The sequence below is a fragment of the Coregonus clupeaformis genome, chromosome 20 (assembly GCF_020615455.1).
Source record: "Coregonus clupeaformis isolate EN_2021a chromosome 20, ASM2061545v1, whole genome shotgun sequence".
Taxonomy (NCBI): domain Eukaryota; kingdom Metazoa; phylum Chordata; class Actinopteri; order Salmoniformes; family Salmonidae; genus Coregonus; species Coregonus clupeaformis.
Genome location: NC_059211.1, coordinates 55,243,845 through 55,268,844, shown reverse-complemented (window position 1 = coordinate 55,268,844; position 25,000 = coordinate 55,243,845). Strand labels below are relative to the sequence as shown.

The 25,000-nt window shown below is 42.6% G+C and overlaps 1 protein-coding gene across 1 annotated transcript in view; it reads right to left on the bottom strand.

The window, feature by feature from the left end:
• Positions 1–25,000, bottom strand: part of kif1aa (kinesin family member 1Aa) — a 144,170-nt gene that overhangs the window by 48,728 nt on the left and 70,442 nt on the right. The window contains 7 exon segments of the mRNA XM_045205588.1: positions 4,854–4,944; positions 5,483–5,633; positions 7,546–7,582; positions 7,584–7,682; positions 17,031–17,116; positions 17,434–17,552; positions 23,424–23,561. Coding sequence (XP_045061523.1) covers positions 4,854–4,944; positions 5,483–5,633; positions 7,546–7,582; positions 7,584–7,682; positions 17,031–17,116; positions 17,434–17,552; positions 23,424–23,561 — 721 coding nt within the window.

Below are 25,000 nucleotides of genomic sequence, written 5' to 3'. Positions count from 1 at the left end.
CAGCATTGAAGGTCCCCAAGAACACTTTCTGTTATATTATATTATTTTTGTACCCCTTTTTCACCCCAATTTCGTGATATCCAATTGGTAGTTACAGTTTTGTCCCATCGCTGCAACTCCCGTACGGACTCGGGAGAGGCGAAGGTCGAGAGCCGTGCGTCCTCCGAAACACAACCGATTCGAGCCGCACTGCTTCTTGACACGATGCCCGCTTAACCCGGAAGCCAGCCGCACCAACGTGTCGGAGGAAACACCGTACACCTGGCGACCGTGTCAGCGTGCACTGCGCATTCAGGCCAAAGAGTTCAATCTTGGTTTCATCAGACCAGAGAATCTTGTTTCTCATGGTCTGAGAGTCTTTAGGTGCCTTTTGGCAAACTCCATGCGGGCTGTCGTGTGCCTTTTACTGAGGAGTGGCTTCCGTCTGGCCACTCTACCATAAAGGCCTGATTGATGGAGTGCTACAGAGATGGTTGTCCTTCTGGAAGGTTCTCTCATCTCCACAGAGGAACTTTAGAGCTCTGTCAGAGTGACCATCGGGTTCTTGGTCACCTCCCTGACCAAGGCCCTTCTCCCCCAATTGCTCAGTTTGGCCGGGCGGCCAGCTCTAGGAAGAGTTTTGGTGGTTCCAAACTTCTTCCATTTAAGAATGTGTTTTTGGGGACCTTCAATGCTGCCAAAAAAAATTTGTACCATTCCCCAGATCTGTGCCTCGACACAATCCTGTCTCGGAGCTCTACGGACAATTCCTTCGACCTCATGGCTTGGTTTTTGCTCTGACGTGCACTTTCAAATGTGGGACCTTATATAGACAGGTGTGTGCCTTTCCAAATCATGTCCAATCAATTGGATTTTCCATAGGTGGACTCCAATCAAGTTGTAGAAACATCTCAAGGATGATCAACGGAAACAGGATGCACCCAAGCTCAATTTCAAGTCTCATAGCAAAGGGTCTGAATACTTATGTAAATAAGTTCTTTATGTTTTATATTTTTAATACATTTGCAAATATTTCTAAAAACCTGTTTTCGCTATGTCATTATGGGGTTATTGTGTGTAGATTGATGAGGGAAAAAAACAATTTAATCAATTTTAGAATAATGCTGTAGCGTAACAAAATGTGGAAAAAGTCAAGGGGTCTGAATACTTTCTGAATGCACTGTATGTGGAAAGCAACAAACTCCATACAAAAAAACCTCTTATTATTTCATCAAGGAAACAAGGTAAATTGACTTAAAATGACTTTGTTAAAAGTGTTTTTAGATGTGTATAATAAGACCTTGACTTTTAGGATGTGTATGATACACACTGAGTGTACAAAACATTAAGAACAGCTTCCTAATATTGAGTTGCAAACCCCACTTTTACCCTCAGAACAGCTTCAATTCGTCAGGGCATGGACTCTACAAGGTGTCGAAAGCTTTCCACAGGGATGCTGGCCCATGTTGACTCCAATGCTTCCCACAGTTGGGTCAAGTTGGCTGGATGCCGTTTGGGTGGTGGACCATTCTTGATACACACAGGAAACTGTTGAATGTGAAAAACCCAGCAGCGTTGCAGTTCTTGGCACAAACCGGTGCGCCTGGCACCTACTACCATACCCCGTTCAAAGGCACTTAAATATTTTGTCTTTCCCATTCACCCTCTGAATGGCACACGTACACAATCCATGTCTCAATTGAATTCAAGTCATAAAAACCCTTATTTAACCCGTCTCCTCCCCTTCATCTACACTGATTGAAGTGGATTTAACAGGTGATCAAAGCTTTCGACTGGATTCACCTGGTCAGTCTATGTCATGGAAATTGCTGGTGTTCATAATGTTTCGTACACTCAATGTATTTTCCTGACAATTAAAAGGTATTACCCTCACTTGTCCAAGGAAAAGTATGTTTTTGTCTTCACATGGACGTTGGAATATGTTATGAGAGTATACAAAATACCCTTCCTTTGGTGTGGACAATTTATTGATTCATATAACTTTTTCCTCACCTGAGCCAATCGCAGCTCTCCTGACAAGAGGCCTCTTGCTGGTTCCAGGACAATAAATAGAACATGTGAACAGTTGTGTTCCGACGCTGACCAGACATATGGTTGCTGTCAATTTATGAGCTACAAATCAATTCAAGGACACTCCGTGAGAGGACCTTGCAAAAAGTTATACTTGGACTAGTGAAATCCTTTGTTTTGGACTCTACACAATGGAAGAACGTTGGTTGCAGACCTCATCGCATCTTTACTAATGCTGCAGTATCAAAGTTCCAAAAGCTGGGCCTAATATAGTGTATAAGAGGTCAGTTTTGTAGTAGTTCTTATGTTGATGATGTAAAGAATATTTGCTGGTCTGTGGTGTGTAATGAGAAGCAACCAGATGCAGCACTTGACACATTTATGAAATTGCTTATTCCAGTTACTAATAAGCATGCACCCATTAAGAAAATGATGAGAAATTGAGAGGGATGAGGCAAAAGTTATGGCAAATAAGTCTGGCAGCCCAACCGATTGGCAAACGTACTGCAAATTAACAAATCATGTGAATAAATGAAAAAAATTTTATATATATATATATATATATATATATATATATATATATATATATATATATATATATATATACTATGGGGAAAAAAACGGATATAAGGAATGATAGTGAAAAGCTTTGGAGCACCTTAAATGAAATTCTGGGAAAAAAGGCCAACTCGGCTCCATCATTCATTGAATCACATGGCTCATTCATCACAAAACCCACTGATATTGCCAACTACTTTAATGATTTCTTCATTGTCAAGATTAGCAAATTTAGGCATGACATGCCAGCAACAAATGCTGACACTACACATCCAAGTATATCTGACCAAATTATGAAGACAAGCATTGTACTTTTGAATTCCATAAAGTGACTATGGAAGAGGTGAAAAAAGTATTGTTATCTATCAACAATGACAAGCCACCGGGGTCTGACAACTTGGATGGAAAATTACTGAGGATAATAGTGGACGATATTGCCACTCCTATTTGCCATATCTTCAATTTAAGCCTACTAGAAAGTGTGTGCCCTCAAGCCCCCCTTTATTGGCTCAAATAGCCGACCAATCAGCCTGTTACCAACCCTTAGTAAACTATTGGAAAAAATTGTCTTTGACCAGATACAATGCTATTTTACAGTAAACAAATTGACAACAAACTTTCAGCATGCTTATAGAGAAGGACATTCAACAAACACAGCACTTACACAAATGACTGATGATTGGCTGAGAGAAATTGATGATAAAAAAGATTGTGGGGGCTGTTTTGTTAGACTTCAGTGCGGCTTTTGACATTATCGATCATAGTCTGCTTCTGGAAAAACGTATGTGTTATGGCTTTACTCCACCTGCTATATTGTGGATAAAGAGTTACCTGTCTAACAGAACACAGAGGGTGTTCTTTAATGGAAGCCTCTCCAACATAATCCAGGTAGAATCAGGAATTCCCCAGGGCATCTGTTTAGGCCCCTTACTTTTTTCCATCTTTACTAATGACATGCCACTGGCTCTGAGTAAAGCCAGTGTGTCTATGTATGCGGATGACTCAACACTATACACGTCAGCTACTACAGCGACTGAAATGACAGCAACACTTAACAAAGAGCTGCAGTTAGTTTCAGAATGGGTGGCAAGGAATAAGATAGTCCTAAATATTTCTAAAACTAAAAGCATTGTATTTGGAATAAATCATTCACTAAACTCCAAACCTCAGTTAAATCTTGTAATGAATAATGTGGAGATTGAGCAAGTTGAGGTGACTAAACTGCTTGGAGTAACCCTGGATTGTAAACTGTCATGGTCAAAACAAATTGATACAACAGTAGCTAAGATGGGGAAAAGTCTGCCCATAATAAAGCGCTACCCTGCCTTCTTAACAGCACTATCAACAAGGCAGGTCCTACAGGCCCTAGTTTTGTCGCACCTGGACTACTGTTCAGTCGTGTGGTCAGGTGCCACAAAGAGGGACTTAGGAAAATTACAATTGTCTCAGAGCAGGCCAGCACGGCTGCCCTTAAAAGTACACGGGCAGCTAACATTAATGATATGCATGTCAGTCTCTCATGGCTCAAAGTGGAAGAGAGATTGACTTCATCACTACTTGTTTTTGTAAGAAGTGTTGACAAGCTGAATGTACCGAGCTGTCTGTTTAAACTACTAGCACACAGCTCGGACACCCATGCATACCCCACAAGACATGCCACCAGAGGTCTCTTCACAGTCCCCAAGTCCAGAACAGACTATGGGAGGCGCACAGTACTACATAGAGCCATGACTACATGGAACTCTATTCCACATCAGGTAACTGACGCAAGCAGTAGAATCAGATTGAAAAAACATTAAAATACACCTTGTGGAACAGCATGGACTGTGAAGAGACACAGACACACGCATACAAGCGCTAGCACACGCACTCTACACACACGTACATTGTGATATTGTTGTATGGTGGTATTAAACATTTTGTATTGTAGATATGTAGTGGTGTAATAATGTTATATGATGTACTGTTTTATCTTTGGTTTTATATGTAATGTAAGTGCCTTAATGTGTTTCGACCCCAGGTCTATCAGATGTAAATACAAATACGTAAGTGTATCCAGATCGATCTCACCTATCTTTTCCCTCATTTGAATGTGAACATGTAAACTATATCTGTTACTTTTAATATTACTATCTATATTTCTCCCATAATCCCTGCCCTGTTTCATTCTGAAATATCAAGAATAACTGTTTGTTTGATATTCGGCCCTCTAATCCCCATTACCTGCTTGTGACTCTGATTCATATTTTAGTACATCATTTTTCATTAAACGTTCAACTGCTTACGTTCTGTACGTGGTAGAAGCCCAGAGGAGGGCCTCGCCCTGTGTTCTTCAAAGGCTCTGTGGAAAAGGCCTCATCATGGCGGTGGATGAAACTGATGAGAAAGAGAGAAGGCCTTGTTAGCCTGTTTCAACATCTGATAGACCTAAAGATATACACTACCAGTCAAAAGTTTGGACACACCTACTCATTCAAGGGTTTTTCTTAATTTTTTACTATTTTCTACATTGTAGAATAATAGTGAAGACATCAAAACTATGAAATAACACATATGGAATCATGTAGTAACCAAAAAAAGTGTTAAAAGAAATCAAAATATATTTTATATTTGAGATTCTTCAAAGTAGCCACCCTTTGCCTTGATGACAGCTTTGCACACTCTTGGCATTCTCTCAACCAGCTTCACCCGGAATGCTTTTCCGACAGTCTTGAAGGAGTTCCCACATATGCTGAGCACTTGTTGTTATTCTAAAATGTAGAAAAAAAAATTAAAAAAAATATAGAAAAACCCTTGAATGAGTAGGTGTGTCCAAACTTTTGACTGGTAGAATACCTAAAGATCTGATAGAAGCAGAAGAAGAACAAGAAGAAGAAGAAGAAGAAAAACAACAACAACAACAACAACAACTTACTTGAACTGGCAGAAGATGTCAGCGTACTCTGCAGAGATGCTGAAGGCCTGTAGGACCGTCACTCTGAAGGTGAAGACGTTACCTATCCTCAGGTGCTCCAGGGCTCCGTCCAGGTTGGCCTTCAGGGGGCTCTCCAACTCATCTCGACCGGCTACAGGGGGTCAGAACGGAGACATGAAGACATAGGAGAGACATTGAGTGTAGTTAATCTTTCTGTGTTTTCATTATGGCACACTGAGCTATTTCTCTACCCTACATCCTTACTCACAACATAGTATAACTTCAGGCAGATAAACACACTACCTACCTGTACATACATACATTTAGCATAAAGTAGATATGAACTCAGACCACACACACTTACAGTGCCTTCAGAAAGTGTTCACATCCCTTTGACTTTTTCCACATTTTGTTGTGTTACAGCCTGAATTGAAAATTGATTTCATTTAGATTTTGTGTCACTGGCCTGCACACAATACCCCATAATGCCAAAGTGGAATTATGGTTTCAGAAATGTTTTCAAATTAATAAAAAATGAAAAGCTTTTAATGTCTTGAGTCAATAAGTATTCAACCCCTTTGTTATGGCAAGCCTAAATATGTTCAGGAGTAAAAATGTGCTTAACAAATCCCATTGCAGGGACTCACTCTGTGTGCAATAATAGTGTTTAACATAATTTTGAATGACTACATCATCTCTGTACCCCACACATACAGTTATCTGTAAGATCCCTCAGTCGAGCAGTGAATTTCAAAAACAGATTCAACCACAATGACCAGGGAGGATTCCAATGCCTCGCAAAGAAGGGCACCTATTGGTAAAAAAATAAGAAAAAAGCTGACAATGAATATCCCTTCGAGCATGGTGAAGTTATTAATTACACTTTCGATGGTGTATCAATACAGCCAGTATTATATATTCCAAAACATCCATCCTGTTTGCAATGAGGCAATAAAAAGTAATACTGCAAAAAATGTGGCAAAGAAATTAACTTCATGTCCTGAATACAATGCGTTATGTTTGGGGCAAATCCAACACAACACATCACTGAGTAACACTCTTCATATTTTCAAGCATAGTGGTGGCTGCATCATGTTATGGGTATGCTTGTCATCAGCAAGGACTAGGGAGTTTGTTAGGAGAAAAATAAACAGAATAGTGCGAAGCACAGGCAAAATCCGAGAAGAAAACCTGTTTCAGTCTGCTTTCCAACAGACACTGGGAGACAAATTCAAATTCAGCAGGACAATAACCTAAAACACAAGGCCAAATATACACTGGAGTTGCTTACCAAGACAACATTGAATGTTGCTGAGTGGCCTAATTACAGTTTTGACTTAAATCTGCTTAAAAATCTATGGCAAGACCAGAAAATGGCTGTCTAGCAATGTTCAACAATCAACTTGAGAGAGCTTTAAGAATTTAAAAAATAATAATGTGCAAATGTTGTACAATCCAGGTGTGCAATGCTCTTAGAGACTTACCCAGAAAGACTCACAACTGAAATCGCTGCTAACGGTGATTCTAACATGTATTGAATCAGGGGTGTGAATACTTATGTAAATAAGATATTTCTGTATTTCATTTTCAATAAATGTTCAATCATTTCTAAAAACATGTTTTCACTTTGTCATTATGGGGTATTGTGTGTAGATGGGTGAGGAAAAATAAATCTATTTAATCCATTTTGAGTTCAGGCTGTAACACAACAAAGTGTGGAATAAATCAAGAGGTATGAATACTTTCTGAAGGCTTTTGGAAGGCCACACCCACATACACAGACCACACCCACATGTACAGGCCACACCCACACAGACAGACCACAGTCACACAGACAGCCTCCACACACAAGACACGTGCAGGACAGTTTGATGAGACACCACAGTTTGATGAGACACTGCAGTTTGATGAGACACCACCGTTTGATGAGACACCACAGTTTGATGAGACACCACAGTTTAATGAGACACCACAGTTTAATGAGACACCACAGTTTGATGAGACACCACAGTTTGATGAGACACCACAGCGGCTGAGGAGACTACACAGCTAGTGGTGGTTACCCGCACATGTGTTGTTGTTGACCTCATCGGCTGAGGGCTCCCATCCCTGAGTTCTGTCCCTCCCCCTCCACGAAACGCAGCTCCTCCTGGGACACCCCAGTACGGGACAGACCAGCGGGGCACGACTCAGCCTGGAACTGACCACAAGGGACAGCACACAGTTAGCAAAGCTGGAAAAGAAGCTAGCAAACCTAGGAGGTATTTACTAACTAGCCAGAAGATAGCACACAGTTAGCAAAGCTGGAAAAGAAGCTAGCAAACCTAGGAGGTATTTACTAACTAGCCAGAAGATAGCACACAGTTAGCAAAGCTGGAAAAGAAGCTAGCAAACCTAGGAGGTATTTACTAACTAGCCAGAAGATAGCACACAGTTAGCAAAGCTGGAAGAGATGCTAGCAAACCTAGGAGGTATTTACTAACTAGCCAGAAGATAGCACACAGTTAGCAAAGCTGGAAGAGATGCTAGCAAACCTAGGAGGTATTTACTAACTAGCCAGAAGATAGCACACAGTTAGCAAAGCTGGAAGAGATGCTAGCAAACTAGCAAACTAGCCAGAAGATAGCACACAGTTAGCAGAGATAGAGGGAGTGGCCTAGCCACTGACATTAAAGCTAGAGGACCTAGCCTGGAACTGACAACAAGGGGCAGCATACAGTTAGCATAGCTAAAGGAGGTAGCTACAGCATACAGTTAGCATAGCTAAAGGAGGTAGCTACAGCATACAGTTAGCATAGCTAAAGGAGGTAGCTACAGCATACAGTTAGCATAGCTAAAGGAGGTAGCTACAGCATACAGTTACCATAGCTAAAGGAGGTAGCTACAGCATACAGTTAGCATAGCTAAAGGAGGTAGCTACAGCATACAGTTAGCATAGCTAAAGGAGGTAGCTACAGCATACAGTTAGCATAGCTAAAGGAGGTAGCTACAGCATACAGTTAGCATAGCTAAAGGAGGTAGCTACAGCATACAGTAACCATAGCTAAAGGAGGTAGCTACAGCATACAGTTAGCATAGCTAAAGGAGGTAGCTACAGCATACAGTTAGCATAGCTAAAGGAGGTAGCTACAGCATACAGTTAGCATAGCTAAAGGAGGTAGCTACAGCATACAGTAACCATAGCTAAAGGAGGTAGCTACAGCATACAGTTAGCAAAGCTAAAGGAGGTAGCTACAGCATACAGTTAGCATAGCTAAAGGAGGTAGCTACAGCATACAGTTAGCATAGCTAAAGGAGGTAGCTACAGCATACAGTTAGCATAGCTAAAGGAGGTAGCTACAGCATACAGTTAGCATAGCTAAAGGAGGTAGCTACAGCATACAGTTAGCATAGCTAAAGGAGGTAGCTACAGCATACAGTTAGCATAGCTAAAGGAGGTAGCTACAGCATACAGTAACCATAGCTAAAGGAGGTAGCTACAGCATACAGTTAGCATAGCTAAAGGAGGTAGCTACAGCATACAGTTAGCATAGCTAAAGGAGGTAGCTACAGCATACAGTTAGCATAGCTAAAGGAGGTAGCTACAGCATACAGTTAGCATAGCTAAAGGAGGTAGCTACAGCATACAGTTAGCATAGCTAAAGGAGGTAGCTACAGCATACAGTAACCATAGCTAAAGGAGGTAGCTACAGCATACAGTTAGCATAGCTAAAGGAGGTAGCTACAGCATACAGTAACCATAGCTAAAGGAGGTAGCTACAGCATACAGTTAGCATAGCTAAAGGAGGTAGCTACAGCATACAGTTAGCATAGCTAAAGGAGGTAGCTACAGCATACAGTAACCATAGCTAAAGGAGGTAGCTACAGCATACAGTAAGCAAAGCTAAAGGAGGTAGCTACAGACAGGTCTCAGTAAAAGCATTTTGCTACACTCGCAATAACATCTGCTAACCATGTGTATGTGACCAATACATATGATTTGTTTTGATTTTAAAACTACGGAAGGTGCAGTGCCTTGCAAAACTATTCATCCCCTTTGGCGTTTTTCCTATTTTGTTGCATTACAACCTGTAATTTAAATTGATTTTTATGGATTTCATGTAAATGGACATACACAAAATAGTCAAAATCGTCCAAAAAGTGAAATGAAAAAAATAACTTCATTTCAAAAGTGGTGCGTGCATATGTATTCACCCCCTTTGCTATGAAGCCCCTAAATAAGATCTGGTGCAAACAATTACCTTCAGAAGTCACATAATTAGTTAAATAAAGTCCACCTGTGTGCAATCTAGGTGTCACGTGATCTGTCACATGATCTCAGTATATATACAGCTGTACTGAAAGGCCCCAGAGTCTGCAACACCACTAAGCGAGGGGCACCACCAAGCAAGCGGCACCATGAAGACCAAGGAGCTCTCCAAACAGGTCAGGGACAAAGTTGTGGAGAAGTACAGATCAGGGTTGGATTATAAAAAATATCAGAAACTTTGAACATCCCACGGAGCACCGTTAAATCCATTATTAAAAAATTGAAAGAATATGGCACCACAACAAACATGCCAAGAGGGGGCCGCCCACCAAAACTCAGGGACCAGGCAAGGAGAGCATTAATCAGAGAGGCAACAAAGAGACCAAAGATAACCCTGAAGGAGCTGCAAAGCTCCACAGCGGAGATTGGAGTATCTGTCCATAGGACCACTTTAAGCCGTAAACTCCACAGAGCTGGGCTTTATGGAAGAGTGGCCAGAAAAAAGCCATTGCTTAAAGAAATAAATAAGCTAACACATTTGGTGTTCACCAAAAGGCATGTGGGAGACTCCCCAAACATATGGAAGAGGTACTCTGGTCAGATGAGACTAAAATTGAGCTTTTTGGCCATCAAGGAAAACGCTACGTCTGGCGCAAACCCAACATATCTCATCACCCTGAGAACACCATCCCCACAGTGAAGCATGGTGGTGGAAGCATCATGCTGTGGGGATGTTTTCCATTGGCAGGGACTGGGAAACTGGTCAGAATTGAAGGAATGATGGATGGCGCTAAATACAGGGAAATTCCTGAGGGAAACCTGTTTCAGTTTTCCAGAGATTTGAGACTGGGACGGAGGTTCACCTTCCAGCAGGACAATGACCCTAAGCATACTACTAAAGCAACACTTGAGTGGTTTAAGCGGAAACATTTAAATGTCTTGGAATGGCCTAGTCAAAGCCCAGACCCCAATCCAATTGAGAATCTGTGGTATGACTTAAAGATTGCTGTACACCAGCGGAACCCATCCAACTTGAAGGAGCTGGAGCAGTTTTGCCTTGAAGAATGGGCAAAAATCCCACTGGCTAGATGTGCCAAGCTTATAGAGATATTCCCCAAGAGACGTGCAGCTGTATTTGCTGCAAAAAGTGGCTCTACAACATATTGACTTTTGGGGGGATGAATAGTTATGCACGCAGAAGTTTTCAGTTTTTCTGTCTTATTTGTTTCACAAGAAAAAATATTTTGCATCTTCAAAGTGGTAGGCATGTTGTGTAAATCAAATGATACTGTCACGCCCTGGCTCTGGGGACTATGTTATGTTGAGCCAGGGTGTGTAAGTCTATGTTTAATTTTCTATGTTGGTCTGAGTGACTCCCAATCAGAGGCAACGAGTGTCAGCTGGGTGTCTCTGATTGGGAGCCATATTTAACTGTTTGTCTTGCACTTTGTGTTTTGTGGTTTCTTGTTCCTTTTGGTTTGTGTATCGAAGGACTTCACGTTTCGTTCTTTGTTTTGATCGTGTGATCTAGTCAATAAATTAAATATGTTCACCCGCAACGCTGCGCCTTGGTCCTCCTCCTTAAGCGATCGTGACAGATACAAACCCCCCAAAAATCCATTTTAATTCCAGGTTGTAAGGCAACAAAATAGGAAAAATGCCAAGGGGGGTGAATACTTTCGCAATCACTGTACATACAATGATTTATACATACACTAGATGACTGACGGGGGGTGCTGTTTTGAAGCCCCCACGCATCCATCTTGGCACTCCCCTCCCATTCAAAACAATATTTTGGAAGCTATATTAATTTATTATTGTCTACATTTGTTTTACTATATTTATTATATTACAGACACCTAAATGTATACTTTTTAATTAAATTATGTGAGCTAAACATTTTAAAAAATAAAAAATAATTGGGGCTGACCCCAATTAGTCGACTGGTTGATTGTTTGGTCGTTAGGCTGTTGGTCGACCGAGATTATTTTAGTCGAGCAGTAACAAATATATATATTTGCCCCATCTCTGTGAACTAATCCATTGCGGAGGCCTAGACTAAAAGCCAATTTATGCTTGATCCGAAAATGTGGTCGGAGAGTGGACACATTGTTTGCAGAGTGCACAACCTGCTACACTTGTGAGAAACATGTTTTGGTTTATTTCATTCCATTTATGAGTTTTGTCAATTTAGTCATTGTCTTTTGTTTGGAGCGCTCCTGTCAATGTTGAGTAAGGACACCCACCTGATTACGCATAGAAGTAGGCCTATAGGCTACCTGGCCTGGGCTACCACCCGACTAGAATCACTACTCTAGACGGGTCTAGAGTACGTGGACAACTACAAATATCTAGGTGTCTGGTTAGACTGTAAACTCTCCTTCCAGACTCACATTAAGAATCTCCAATCCAAAGTTAAATCTAGAATCGGTTTCCTATTTCGCAACAAAGCCTCCTTCACTCATGCTGCCAAACATGCCCTTGTAAAACTGACTATCCTACCGATCCTTGACTTCGGCGATGTCATTTACAAAATAGCCTCCAACACTCTACTCAGCAAATTGGATGTTGTCTATCACAGTGCCATCCGTTTTGTCTCCAAAGCCCCATATAATACCCCACCACTGTGACCTGTACGCTCTTGTTGGCTGGTCCTCACTACATATTCGTCGCCAAACCCACTGGCTCCAGGCCATCTATAAATCACTGCTAGGCAAATCCCCGCCTTATCTTAGCTCATTGGTCACCATAGCAACACCCACCCGTAGTCTGCGCTCCAGCGAGTATATCTCACTGGTCATCCCCAAAGCCAACACCTCCTTTGGCCGCAATTCCTTCCAGTTCTCTGCTGCCAATGACTGGAACAAACTGCAAAAATCTCTGAAGCTGGAGACGCTTATCTCCCTCACTAACTTTAGGCATCAGTTGTCAGAGCACCTTACCGATCACTGCACCTGTACACAGCCCATCTGAAATTAGCCCGCCCAACTACCTCATCCCTATATTGTTATTTATTTTGCTCATCTGTACCCCAGTATCTCTATTTGCACATCATCTCTTGCACATCATTCCAGTGTTAATACTAAATTGTAATTATTTTGCACTATAGCCTATTTTATTGCCTTACCTCCATAACTTGCTAAATTTGCACACTGTATATTAATTGTATTTCTGTTGTATTTTTTTTTATTTTTGTTTTGTTTTACCCCATATGTAACTCTGTGTTGTTGTTTTTATCGCACTGCTATGCTTTATCTTGGCCAGGTCGCAGTTGTAAATGAGAACTTGTTCTCAACTGGTTTACCTGGTTAAATAAAGGTGAAATAAAAATAAATAAAAAAAAATGTAGGCATATAAATGTGGCCATTTGGGGATCTGATAGTATTTCTGATTGGCTTAACGCACCACCACTAATGACCTGTGGAGCTTCTCAAAGTAATGTATTCTTCACCTCAAACAGCAAGCAAACAAAGTCTGTTTTTACATCCATTGAGAATTACAATCGTTCCTCAATGTATTTGAAACATCTTTCCAGCTCTCTCCCTTTCGATAACCACTCAGCATGAAAGGGAAAAATGTCATGCTCTGATCCAATGGAAACGTTATAAAAAATAGGCCTACCTGATTACTTCTTATCACTGTTTGACTTCTACTCATTTTGGGAGCTCCACAATACTTTTGAGCTAATATTCTTTAAGAGGAACAGGAGCTCAAGCCGTAGAACATTTGAGGTGCCGGTACTCAGCTCCGGTGAGCTCCTGCCCAAGTCAAGCACTGCTCCTTATCCCTTGCGCAAATAGTCAACAGCTTTGTCTGTCCCGAGCTCACTGGTGCGGGACATTTTTTCATACAGAATATTTGATACAATGTTGCAAGTTCGCTGGCACAATCTTAGGGCAGGACCCAAGTTAATAGTTGATACAATGTTTCAAGTTCGTTGCAGACAGGCCATGTGTAGCCAATGTGATTTATAGGATATTTATTTTTATCAGGATATTTTCGACCCGCAGACTGCAATGTTTTTATTTGTTGGCTTTATGGAGGCTATTTTTACATAGTTGGCAATGGCAATAGAAGTTACTTTTTAGGTGTGTATCATTTTCATTTAGATTAGGATAGAATTTTGATTCACCACATGACAATGATTTAGAGATATGAAGACGTTAAAGTTTCACGAAAACGTGCATGGAGAGAGACCTGGCACTCTGCATTAAAATGTTACTAGACACTTTTACTTTATTATTGAATACAATGGTATCAGCTGATCCTCAACACGGGGGCCCCTCAGGGGTGCGTGCTTAGTCCCCTCCTGTACTCCCTGTTCACCCACGACTGCGTGGCCAAGCACGACTCCAACACCATCATTAAGTTTGCTGACGACACAACAGTGGTAGGCCTGATCACCGACAACGATGAGACAGCCTATAGGGAGGAGGTCAGAGACCTGGCAGTGTGGTGCCAGGACAACAACCTCTCCCTCAACGTGGGCAAGTCAAAGGAGCTGATTGTGGACTACAGGAAAAGGAGGGCCGAACAGGCCCCCATTGACATCGACGGGGCTGTAGTGGAGCGGGTCGAGAGTTTCAAGTTCCTTGGTGTCCACATCACCAACAAACTCAGTTTGTAGCTCAGTTGGTAGAGCATGGTGCTTGCAATGCCAGGGTTGTGGGTTCGTTTCCCACGGGGGGCCAGTATGAAAAATGTATGCACTCACTAACTGTAAGTCGCTCTGGATAAGAGCGTCTGCTAAATGACAAAAAAAAAATATATATATATATATATATAAATATATATCATGGTCCAACACACCAAGAAAGTCGTGAAGCGGGCACGACAACACCTTTTCCCCCTCAGGAGACTGAAAAGATTTGGCATGGGTCCCCAGATCCTCAAAAAGTTATACAGCTGCACCATCGAGAGCATCCTGACCGGTTGCATCATCGCCTGCTATGGCAACTGCTCGGCATCCGACTGTAAGGCGATACAGAGGGTAGTGCGTACGGCCCAGTACATCACTGGGGCCAAGCTTCCTGCCATCCAGGAAGTATATACTAGGCGGTTTCAGAGGAAGCGCCAAGTCTAGGTCCAAAAGGCTCCTTAACAGCTTCTTCCCACCAAGCCATAAGACTGTCGCCCCATTACCACCAGACAGGAAGGTAGGACCACTCTGACATGTTACCAAGGTAACCCCATTACCACCAGACAGGAAGGTATGACCACTCTGACATGTTACCAAGGTAACCCCATTACCACCAGACAGGAAGGAATGACCACTCTGACATGTTACCAAGGTAACCCCATTACCACCAGACAAAATGCTGATAGTCACAGTATCTGTATCCGCTGGGAATGACAATGAAAGGTGAAAGGTGAACATTGTTATACAGTGGGGAAAAAAAGTATTTAGTCAGCCACCAATTGTGCAAGTTCTCCCACTTAAAAAGATGAGAGAGGCCTGTAATTTTCATCATAGGTACACGTCAACTATGACAGACAAATTGAGGAAAAAAAATCCAGAAAATCACATTGTAGGATTTTTAATGAATTTATTTGCAAATGATGGTGGAAAATAAGTATTTGGTCACCTACAAACAAGCAAGATTTCTGGCTCTCACAGACCTGTAACTTCTTCTTTAAGAGGCTCCTCTGTCCTCCACTCGTTACCTGTATTAATGGCACCTGTTTGAACTTGTTATCAGTATAAAAGACACCTGTCCACAACCTCAAACAGTCACACTCCAAACTCCACTATGGCCAAGACCAAAGAGCTGTCAAAGGACACCAGAAACAAAATTGTAGACCTGCACCAGGCTGGGAAGACTGAATCTGCAATAGGTAAGCAGCTTGGTTTGAAGAAATCAACTGTGGGAGCAATTATTAGGAAATGGAAGACATACAAGACCACTGATAATCTCCCTCGATCTGGGGCTCCACGCAAGATCTCACCCCGTGGGGTCAAAATGACCACAAGAACGGTGAGCAAAAATCCCAGAACCACACGGGGGGACCTAGTGAATGACCTGCAGAGAGCTGGGACCAAAGTAACAAAGCCTACCATCAGTAACACACTACGCCGCCAGGGACTCAAATCCTGCAGTGCTAGACGTGTCCCCCTGCTTAAGCCAGTACATGTCCAGGCACGTCTGAAGTTTGCTAGAGTGCATTTGGATGATCCAGAAGAGGATTGGGAGAATGTCATATGGTCAGATGAAACCAAAATATAACTTTTTGGTAAAAACTCAACTCGTCGTGTTTGGAGGACAAAGAATGCTGAGTTGCATCCAAAGAACACCATACCTACTGTGAAGCATGGGGGTGGAAACATCATGCTTTGGGGCTGTTTTTCTGCAAAGGGACCAGGACGACTGATCCGTGTAAATGAAAGAATGAATGGGGCCATGTATCGTGAGATTTTGAGTGAAAACCTCCTTCCATCAGCAAGGGCATTGAAAATGAAACGTGGCTGGATCTTTCAGCATGACAATGATCCCAAACACACTGCCCGGGCAACGAAGGAGTGGCTTCGTAAGAAGCATTTCAAGGTCCTGGAGTGGCCTAGCCAGTCTCCAGATCTCAACCCCATAGAAAATCTTTGGAGGGAGTTGAAAGTCCGTGTTGCCCAGCGACAGCCCCAAAACATCACTGCTCTAGAGGAGATCTGCATGGAGGAATGGGCCAAAATACCAGCAACAGTGTGTGAAAACCTTGTGAAGACTTACAGAAAACGTTTGACCTGTGTCATTGCCAACAAAGGGTATATAACAAAGTATTGAGAAACTTTTGTTATTGACCAAATACTTATTTTCCACCATAATTTGCAAATAAATTCATTAAAAATCCTACAATGTGATATTCTGGATTTTTTTTTCTCATTCATAGTTGACGTGTACCTATGATGAAAATTACAGGCCTCTCTCATCTTTTTAAGTGGGAGAACTTGCACAATTGGTGGCTGACTAAATACTTTTTTCCCCCACTGTATTAGTAGAACACTGCTTCTATGGTATCATGTAAAGAGTTGTTTATTCTACATTGACCTGTTACTACAAGCCAAAATACAAGGACAAATCAGCGGGTGCAGTTCGCCTTTAAATACATGCAATTTTATCCTTGAAACATTTAATTGAAATACTGTAGAATTCCATTCATTCCTATGGATCTGTTTCTTCTGGGGAGTGCCAATGTGGCCGACTAGTGGCTTCAAAGCCTCTCATTAGCCAATACATAGCATCAGCAATCAGTTACTGACTAGACAAAACAGTGCCTGATATCCTCTGTTGGTTTGCTCAGGAGACGTACCTTCTCAAACTCCCGGTCCTCGAAGGAGATCTTGGCGGTGCCAGACTGACGGACACCGGATCCGTAGTCGGGAGCCTCCTCATCAGCTGGAGGGAAACACAAAGCACCTTCACTTGACTTCCTGTAGAAGCCACACTCAGCCTGTCTTTCAGTCAAACCCTACCTGAACTGTGTTGCTACTGTGTCTTATGAAGAAACAGAGTCCTCCATGTACATGTCTGTATGCTTCAGTACGTTAGGCATTAGTTTCTGTGCTGTAGTTTGTTTGATTGGTTGATTGATTGAATGATTGATTGATTGATTGGTTGATTTAATTATTTAATTATTGATTTAATTATTGATTGATTGATTGATTGGTTGTTCGATGTGGGGGGGGTGTGGGGGTCTGTGGTCCAGATCTTACCTGAAATAGCCTGTACAGCCACCCTGAGGAATCCTTTGACCTCTCCCTTCTCACTGACGATGGCCACGCGATGGACCAAGGGCACAGGGTACAGCAGGTTACTCAGGTACACAAAAGCTCTGTAGGGGAGGGAGACAGGTAGAGAGAGAGAGAGAGAGAGAGAGAGAGAGAGAGAGAGAGAGAGAGAGAGAGAGAGAGAGAGAGAGAGAGAGAGAAGCGATAGAGATAGAGATAGAGAGAGTGAGAGAGAGAGACAGAGACAGAGACAGAGACAGAGACAGAGACAGAGACAGAGACAGAGAGAGAGGATGAATAAGAGAGAGATATAATAGTGAATGTACCATTAGAGAGCCCAGAAACACCAGGACAGAGTGATAACGTCCAGAGGTAACAGAAGAAACATAGCATGGGACGAACACAACACCAAGATGCAAAGCAACCAAATAGAAGCTGGAACTGGACTGGAAGCCCTTTACTATCCACTCTCTGGGAGCATATGGTCAACATAATAACTTTAGGTGAAGATAATAGTGTTTCCGGGACAATTAAGGGGCATGGCCTTTGTGTTTTGTTTTTGAGAGCTTGGTGAGGGTAAGGAGCATGTTGTGAATCTCTCTCTCTCTCTCTCTCTCTCTCTCTCTCTCTCTCTCTCTCTCTCTCTCTCTCTCTCTCTCTCTCTCTCTCTCTCTCTCTCTCTCTCTCTCTCTCTCTCTCTCTCTCTCTCAAGCTCTCTCTCTCATTTTAACTGACTGAGACACATAACCTACAGAAAGCCTACAGCTTGATGGGAACAGGCACATCAGGACCCATCTTGTCTGTGTTCCATCCCTGAGCACACAGTAATGTATGTAAATATAACCAACTTAAGCATGAATCACTTTATAATAACCACAAGACCAATAACTGATCAACTGTATGTCATTTTGGCAACATATTTTCCATATCCCAAAATTTTGAAATATTGTTATTTTGTATGTAACGCTTGAAGTGACCACAAGACCACAACGTAGAATGGGAACATCTTCTTTAGGATATTTAGTTTCAATCTCCTGAATTGTCTGATACCACAACTCCTAGATATAATCTTTGCAATAACATATTGTGTCTTGCAGTCAAGGACCACATTTCCCAAGTGCCATTGGGGCGGGTAGAAAGGGGCGGCAGAAAGGGTAGGCCTACGACAACATTGGTGAGGTGCAAAGAAGGCATGCTCAGGACAAAAATATGAAGAAAAAAAAAAAGCTTTTGCCTTCTTAACTCAAATGAATCGAAAAACAAATCAAGCAGAAATCATCATATAATATGGAACATGTCTAAAAGCTTAAGCTAACAGCCAACAGCTTGAAATATGTTACGTAAAAAAAACAAAGAATGACACCATAAAAAAAAAGTATTTTAAAAAAGCCCACTCCCATGAGAGGTGGTGTGCTGGATTGTGCAAAAAAAGGGGGGAGCCAATTCCCATATAAAATTTGACCAAAAATTTTACAATAAAGAATAATGTGCTCTGTCATGCCTGAAAGAGATAGCTGTGGTAGAAACTAGCTCTTTGATCTTGAGATATTGGGTCTTCCTGAATCACTTCCTGAATCAGTTGCTTCACATGAATCGTTTGATGATTCATTTATATTTATTATCAAGAGAACATTCATGACATGGCAAGGAAATCTAGCCATGAGTGGCTGCTCTGTTATGCAGAAAAAGATATCAGAAGATATATGAGACATGTGTTTCAGATGATGGTCTGATTAAAAAAGAATACAAAAAAAGGTGAGACACACACCTCAAGAATTCGTAGAGCAGCAACTTTGCTTGGATTACTACTAAAGCAAAGTGGCATGGATGGATCCACCAATGTGTACAGGGCAGGGTCATCATCAGTGTCAAGAAATAGCATCCATCCCTGACCTGTGTGCATAAAGGTATGATGTGACGGTAACATAAAGCTGAAGGTATGATGTGACAGTAACATAAAGCTGAAGGTATGATGTGACAGTAACGTAAAGCTGAAGGTATGATGTGACAGTAACATAAAGCTGAAGGTATGATGTGACAGTAACATAAAGCTGAAGGTATGATGTGACAGTAACATAAAGCTGAAGGTATGATGTGACAGTAACGTAAAGCTGAAGGTATGATGTGACAGTAACGTAAAGCTGAAGGTGTGATGTGACAGTAACGTAAAGCTGAAGGTGTGATGTGACAGTAACATAAAGCTGAAGGTATGATGTGACAGTAACATAAAGCTGAAGGTATGATGTGACAGTAACATAAAGCTGAAGGTATGATGTGACAGTAACGTAAAGCTGAAGGTATGATGTGACAGTAACGTAAAGCTGAAGGTGTGATGTGACAGTAACGTAAAGCTGAAGGTATGATGTGACAGTAACGTAAAGCTGAAGGTATGATGTGACAGTAACATAAAGCTGAAGGTATGATGTGACAGTAACATAAAGCTGAAGGTGTGATATGACAGTAACGTAAAGCTGAAGTTATGATGTGACAGTAACGTAAAGCTGAAGGTATGATGTGACAGTAATGTAAAGATGAAGATAATGATGTGACAGTAACGTAAAGCTGAAGGTATGATGTGACAGTAACGTAAAGCTGAAGGTGTGATGTGACAGTAACATAAAGCTGAAGGTATGATGTGACAGTAACATAAAGCTGAAGGTATGATGTGACAGTAACGTAAAGCTGAAGGTATGATGTGACAGTAACATAAAGCTGAAGGTATGATGTGACAGTAACGTAAATCTGAAGGTGTGATGTGACAGTAACGTAAAGCTGAAGGTGTGATGTGACAGTAACATAAAGCTGAAGGTGTGATGTGACAGTAACATAAAGCTGAAGGTGTGATGTGACAGTAACATAAAGCTGAAGGTATGATGTGACAGTAACGTAAAGCTGAAGATATGATGTGATAGTAATGTAAAGCTGAAGGTATGATGTGACAGTAACATAAAGCTGAAGGTATGATGTGACAGTAACATAAAGCTGAAGGAATGATGTGACAGTAACGTAAAGCTGAAGGTATGATGTGACAGTAACGTAAAGCTGAAGGTGTGATGTGACAGTAACGTAAAGCTGAAGGTATGATGTGACAGTAACGTAAAGCTGAAGGTATGATGTGACAGTAACGTAAAGCTGAAGGTATGATGTGACAGTAACGTAAAGCTGAAGGTGTGATGTGACAGTAACGTAAAGCTGAATGTATGATGTGACAGTAACGTAAAGATGAAGATAATGATGTGACAGTAACGTAAAGCTGAAGGTATGATGTGACAGTAACGTAAAGCTAAAGGTATGATGTGACAGTAACGTAAAGCTGAAGGTATGATGTGACAGTAATGTAAAGCTGAAGGTATGATGTGACAGTAACATAAAGCTGAAGGTATGATGTGACAGTAACATAAAGCTGAAGGTGTGATGTGACAGTAACATAAAGCTGAAGGTATGATGTGACAGTAACGTAAAGCTGAAGGTATGATGTGACAGTAACATAAAGCTGAAGGTATGATGTGACAGTAACATAAAGCTGAAGGTATGATGTGACAGTAAGAAAAAGCTCAAGATATGTGCTCACAAAGACAAGTAATTTCTGATGAGACTCAAAAGTATCAAAATTATAAAGCCCCAAAATGTCTAGCAAGTTCTGTCAATGTTAGGGGGGATAATAATGCATGGAATTTTCTACTGTCAGGTTTTGAACAATATGAAAACTTATCTTTGGAGTTTGACAGTTTAGAAGAAGCCTAATTCATGTCATAAGGGAGGAATGGCCTCTGATGAAAGGACAGTGTGGCTATTAGTTAGTTTCTCCCTCAGAACTTAGAGGCAAGGAGTGGTGGTTGGAACAGTTAGCTATAGCGTGAGCTGGAGGGGAAACAGCCGGTGTTATAAGGGGACATGGACACATTAAAAGGGGACTGAACGAGAGGCAGGGGACCTTGAGTAATTTCGCCTCGTTTCTGATCTCTGTATTGGATGGAGCCAGCCAAAATGATGTCACTCCCAATAACATGTGTTCTCATGCTACAGCTACAGATGCAGTTCTCTTACCCCTCTGGAAAATATGGCCCTTCCAGACGCAATGAAAAATGTCAACTTATAAAAGCAAAGACAGGTCAATGTGGATGTGTGTAATTTGGTTGCCACAACAATGACAAAACCTCTATCCAGTGTAAATATTGTTGCTAATTTCCTGTGGTCCCCCCCACCCATGTACACACACGTGTGTGTGTGTGTGTGAGAGAGTGTTTGTGTGTATGTCTGTGTCTGTGTCTGTGTGTGTGTGTGTGTGTGTGTCTGTGTGCGTGTCTGTGTGTGTCTGTGTGTGGATGTGTGTGTCTGTGTGTGGATGTGTGTGATGAACACGCATTATGTGCATGTGCCTACGTGGATATGTGTGTGTGTGTGCGTTTGTGTACTCGTGTGTGTGTATGTGGACACCTGCTTGTTGAACACCTCATTCTAAAATCATGGCCATTAATATGGAGTTGGTCCCCCATTTGCTGCTATAACAGCCTCCAATCTTCTGAGAAGGCTTTCCACTAGATGTTGGAAGCTGCGGGGACTTGCTTCCATTCAACAACAGGAGCATTAGTGAGGTCGGGCACTGATGTTGGGCGATTAGGCATGGCTCGCAGTCGGCGTTCCAATTCATCCCAAAGGTGTTCGATGGGGTTGAGGTCAGGGCTCTGTGTAGGCCAGTGAAGTTCTTCCACACCGATCTCAACAAACCATTTCTGTATGGACCTCGCTTTGTGCACAGGGGCATTGTCATGCTGAAACAGGAAAGAGCCTTCCCCAAACTGTTGCCACAAAGTTGGAAGCAGCGAATCATCTAGAATGTAATTGTATGCTGTAGCGTTAAGATTTCCCTTCACTGGAACTAAGGTGCCTAGCCCGAACCGTGAAAAACAGCCCCAGACTATTATTCCTCCTCCACCAAACTTTACAGTTGGCACTATGCATTCAGGCAGGTAACGTTCTCCTGGCATCCGCCAAACCCAGATTTGTCCGTCTGACTGCCAGATGGTGAAGCATGATTCATCACGCCAGAGAACGAGTTTCCACTGCTCCAGAGTCCAATTGCGGCGAGCTTTACACCACTCCAGCCGACGATTGGCATTGCGCATTGTGATCTTAGGCTTGTGTGCGGCTGCTCGGCCATGGAAACCCATTTCATGAAGCTCCCGACGAACAGTTCTTGTGCTGACATTGCTTCCAGAGGCAGTTTGGAACTCGTTAGTGAGTGTTGCAACCGAGGATAGACGATTTTTACACGCTATGCGCTTCAGCATTCGGCGGTCCCATTCTGTGAACTTGTGTGGCCTACCACTTCGCGGCTGAGCCATTGTTGCTCCTAGACGTTTCCACTTCACAATAACAGCACTTACAGTTGACTGGGGAAACTCTAGCAGGGCAGAAATTTGATGAACTGACATGTTGGAAAGGTGGCATCCTATGACAGTGCCACTTTGAAAGTCACTGAGCTCTTCTGTAAGGCCCCATTCTACTGCCAATGTTTGTCTGTGAAGATTGCATGGTTGTGTGCCCAATTTTATACACCTGTTAGCAACGAGTGTGGCTGAACTAGCCGAATCCACTAATTTGAATGGATGTCCACATACTTTTGTATATATAGTGTATCTCAGTATACATCGGACTGGAGAGACTTTCTTCATGCTGTTCTCAGATCCATGCATTAAGAGTCTCTCAGTCAAATTCAAGTTCTACAAAGGTGTGTGGTGAAGGAGGCTCATAAAAACGTCTGGAATAGAGTGAATGGAACAGGATCAAACACATGTGTTTGGTGTGTCTGATCCCGTTGCATTTATTCCATAGCCTGCCTCCCCTCACCACACGTCTCTGTCTCTCAAATGAAGTGTGATTTTCAATGAATTTGGCAGTGTGACTGTGGACTGGGGTCAGCGATTTGACCATGCTGTCTGACCACGCTTTGACCAGGTAGTCATGTACTGTACCTGCCGACCAGACGGAACCAGGGGAAGCGGTCGTAGAAGGGGTCTCCTCCGGTCATGACGTTCTCACAGTCTTCTATGGTGCTGCTGGGAACCTCCGCTGCTCTGTCATACATCTCTCTCATCAGGTCCAGACGCTGCCTGCAGGGGGCACCAGAGAGCAACACAGGACAACATCAGAATAGAGCATAGAGGTAGGGAGAGTGAGAGAGAGAGAGAGAGAGAGAGAGAGAGAGAGAGAGAGAGAGAGAGAGAGAGAGGGAGAGAGAGAGAGAGAGAGAGAGAGAGAGAGAGAGAGAGAGAGAGAGAGAGAGAGAGAGAGAGAGAGAGAGAGAGAGAGAGAGAGAGAGAGCAAGAGAGAGAGACGGAGAGGGGAGAGAGTGAGAGAGAGAGAGAGGGGGGAGAAAGAGAGAGAGACGGGAGAGGGACAGGGGAGAGAGAGAGAGAGAGATAGAGAGAGAGAGAGAGAGGGAGAGGGAGAGAGAGAAGGGAGAGAGAGAGAGAGAGAGAGAGAGAGAGAGAGAGAGAGAGAGAGAGAGAGAGAGAGAGAGAGAGAGCGAGCGAGAGGGGAGAGAGAGAGAGAGAGAGAGAGAGAGAGGGAGAGCAAGAGAGAAAGACGAGAGAGAGAGAGAGAGAGAGAGAGAGAGAGCGAGAGAGAGAGAGGGGGAGAGAGAGAGAGAGAGCGAGAGAGAGAGAGAGAGAGAGAGAGAGAGAGAGAGAGAGAGAGAGAGAGAGAGAGAGAGAGACGAGAGGGGAGAGAGAGAGCGAGAGAGAGCGAGAGAGAGCGAGAGAGAGAGAGAGGGGGGAGGGGGGGAGAAAGAGAGAGAGACGGGAGAGGGACAGGGGAGAGAGAGAGAGAGATAGAGAGAGAGAGAGAGAGAGAGGGGAGAGAGAGAGCAAGAGAGAGAGAGAGGGAGAGGGGAGAGAGAGAAGGGAGAGAGAGAGAGAGAGAGAGAGAGAGAGAGAGAGAGAAAGGGGGGAGAGAGGGTAGAGAAAAAGAGTAGGGCTGTCAAAAATAGCGCGTTAACGACGTTAATTAGTTGTTTGCTGTTAATTACGTCAATTTTTTTAACGCATTTCACGCATGCGCAGTGTGACAAATTATTCAGGTCAGGAAAGTGGTTGGGAGCTAGAGGCGAGATGGAGCAAGGTGAGCAAAGTGGGCCTATTGACGGATTCAAATATAAAAAGAATGATGATGGTACAGTTAACAAGTACAAGGTTATTTGCAAGATTTGTAAGAAGGAGTTTCAATTTCACCGGAGCTGTTCAAGCTTGAAGTACCATGTCAACGCCAAACATGCGTTTGCTGGGCCGTCAGATTCAGCAAGTGGTTTGCGCCAGACCACGCTGAATGTTTGCAGGCAATTAACAAAATCAACCTCAGATAATTTGACCAACACAATAGCAAAATGGATTGCAAAGGATTGTAGACCCATTAGCATTGTAGAAGACTCAGGTTTCCTTGATGTTTTGCAAGTGGCGTCTCAAGACTCATTCTATAAGCCACCGTCAAGAGCCACAGCCAAAGACAAATATTATGGTGTGTAGTATGTTTCAGCTTGATTTAAAACACCATT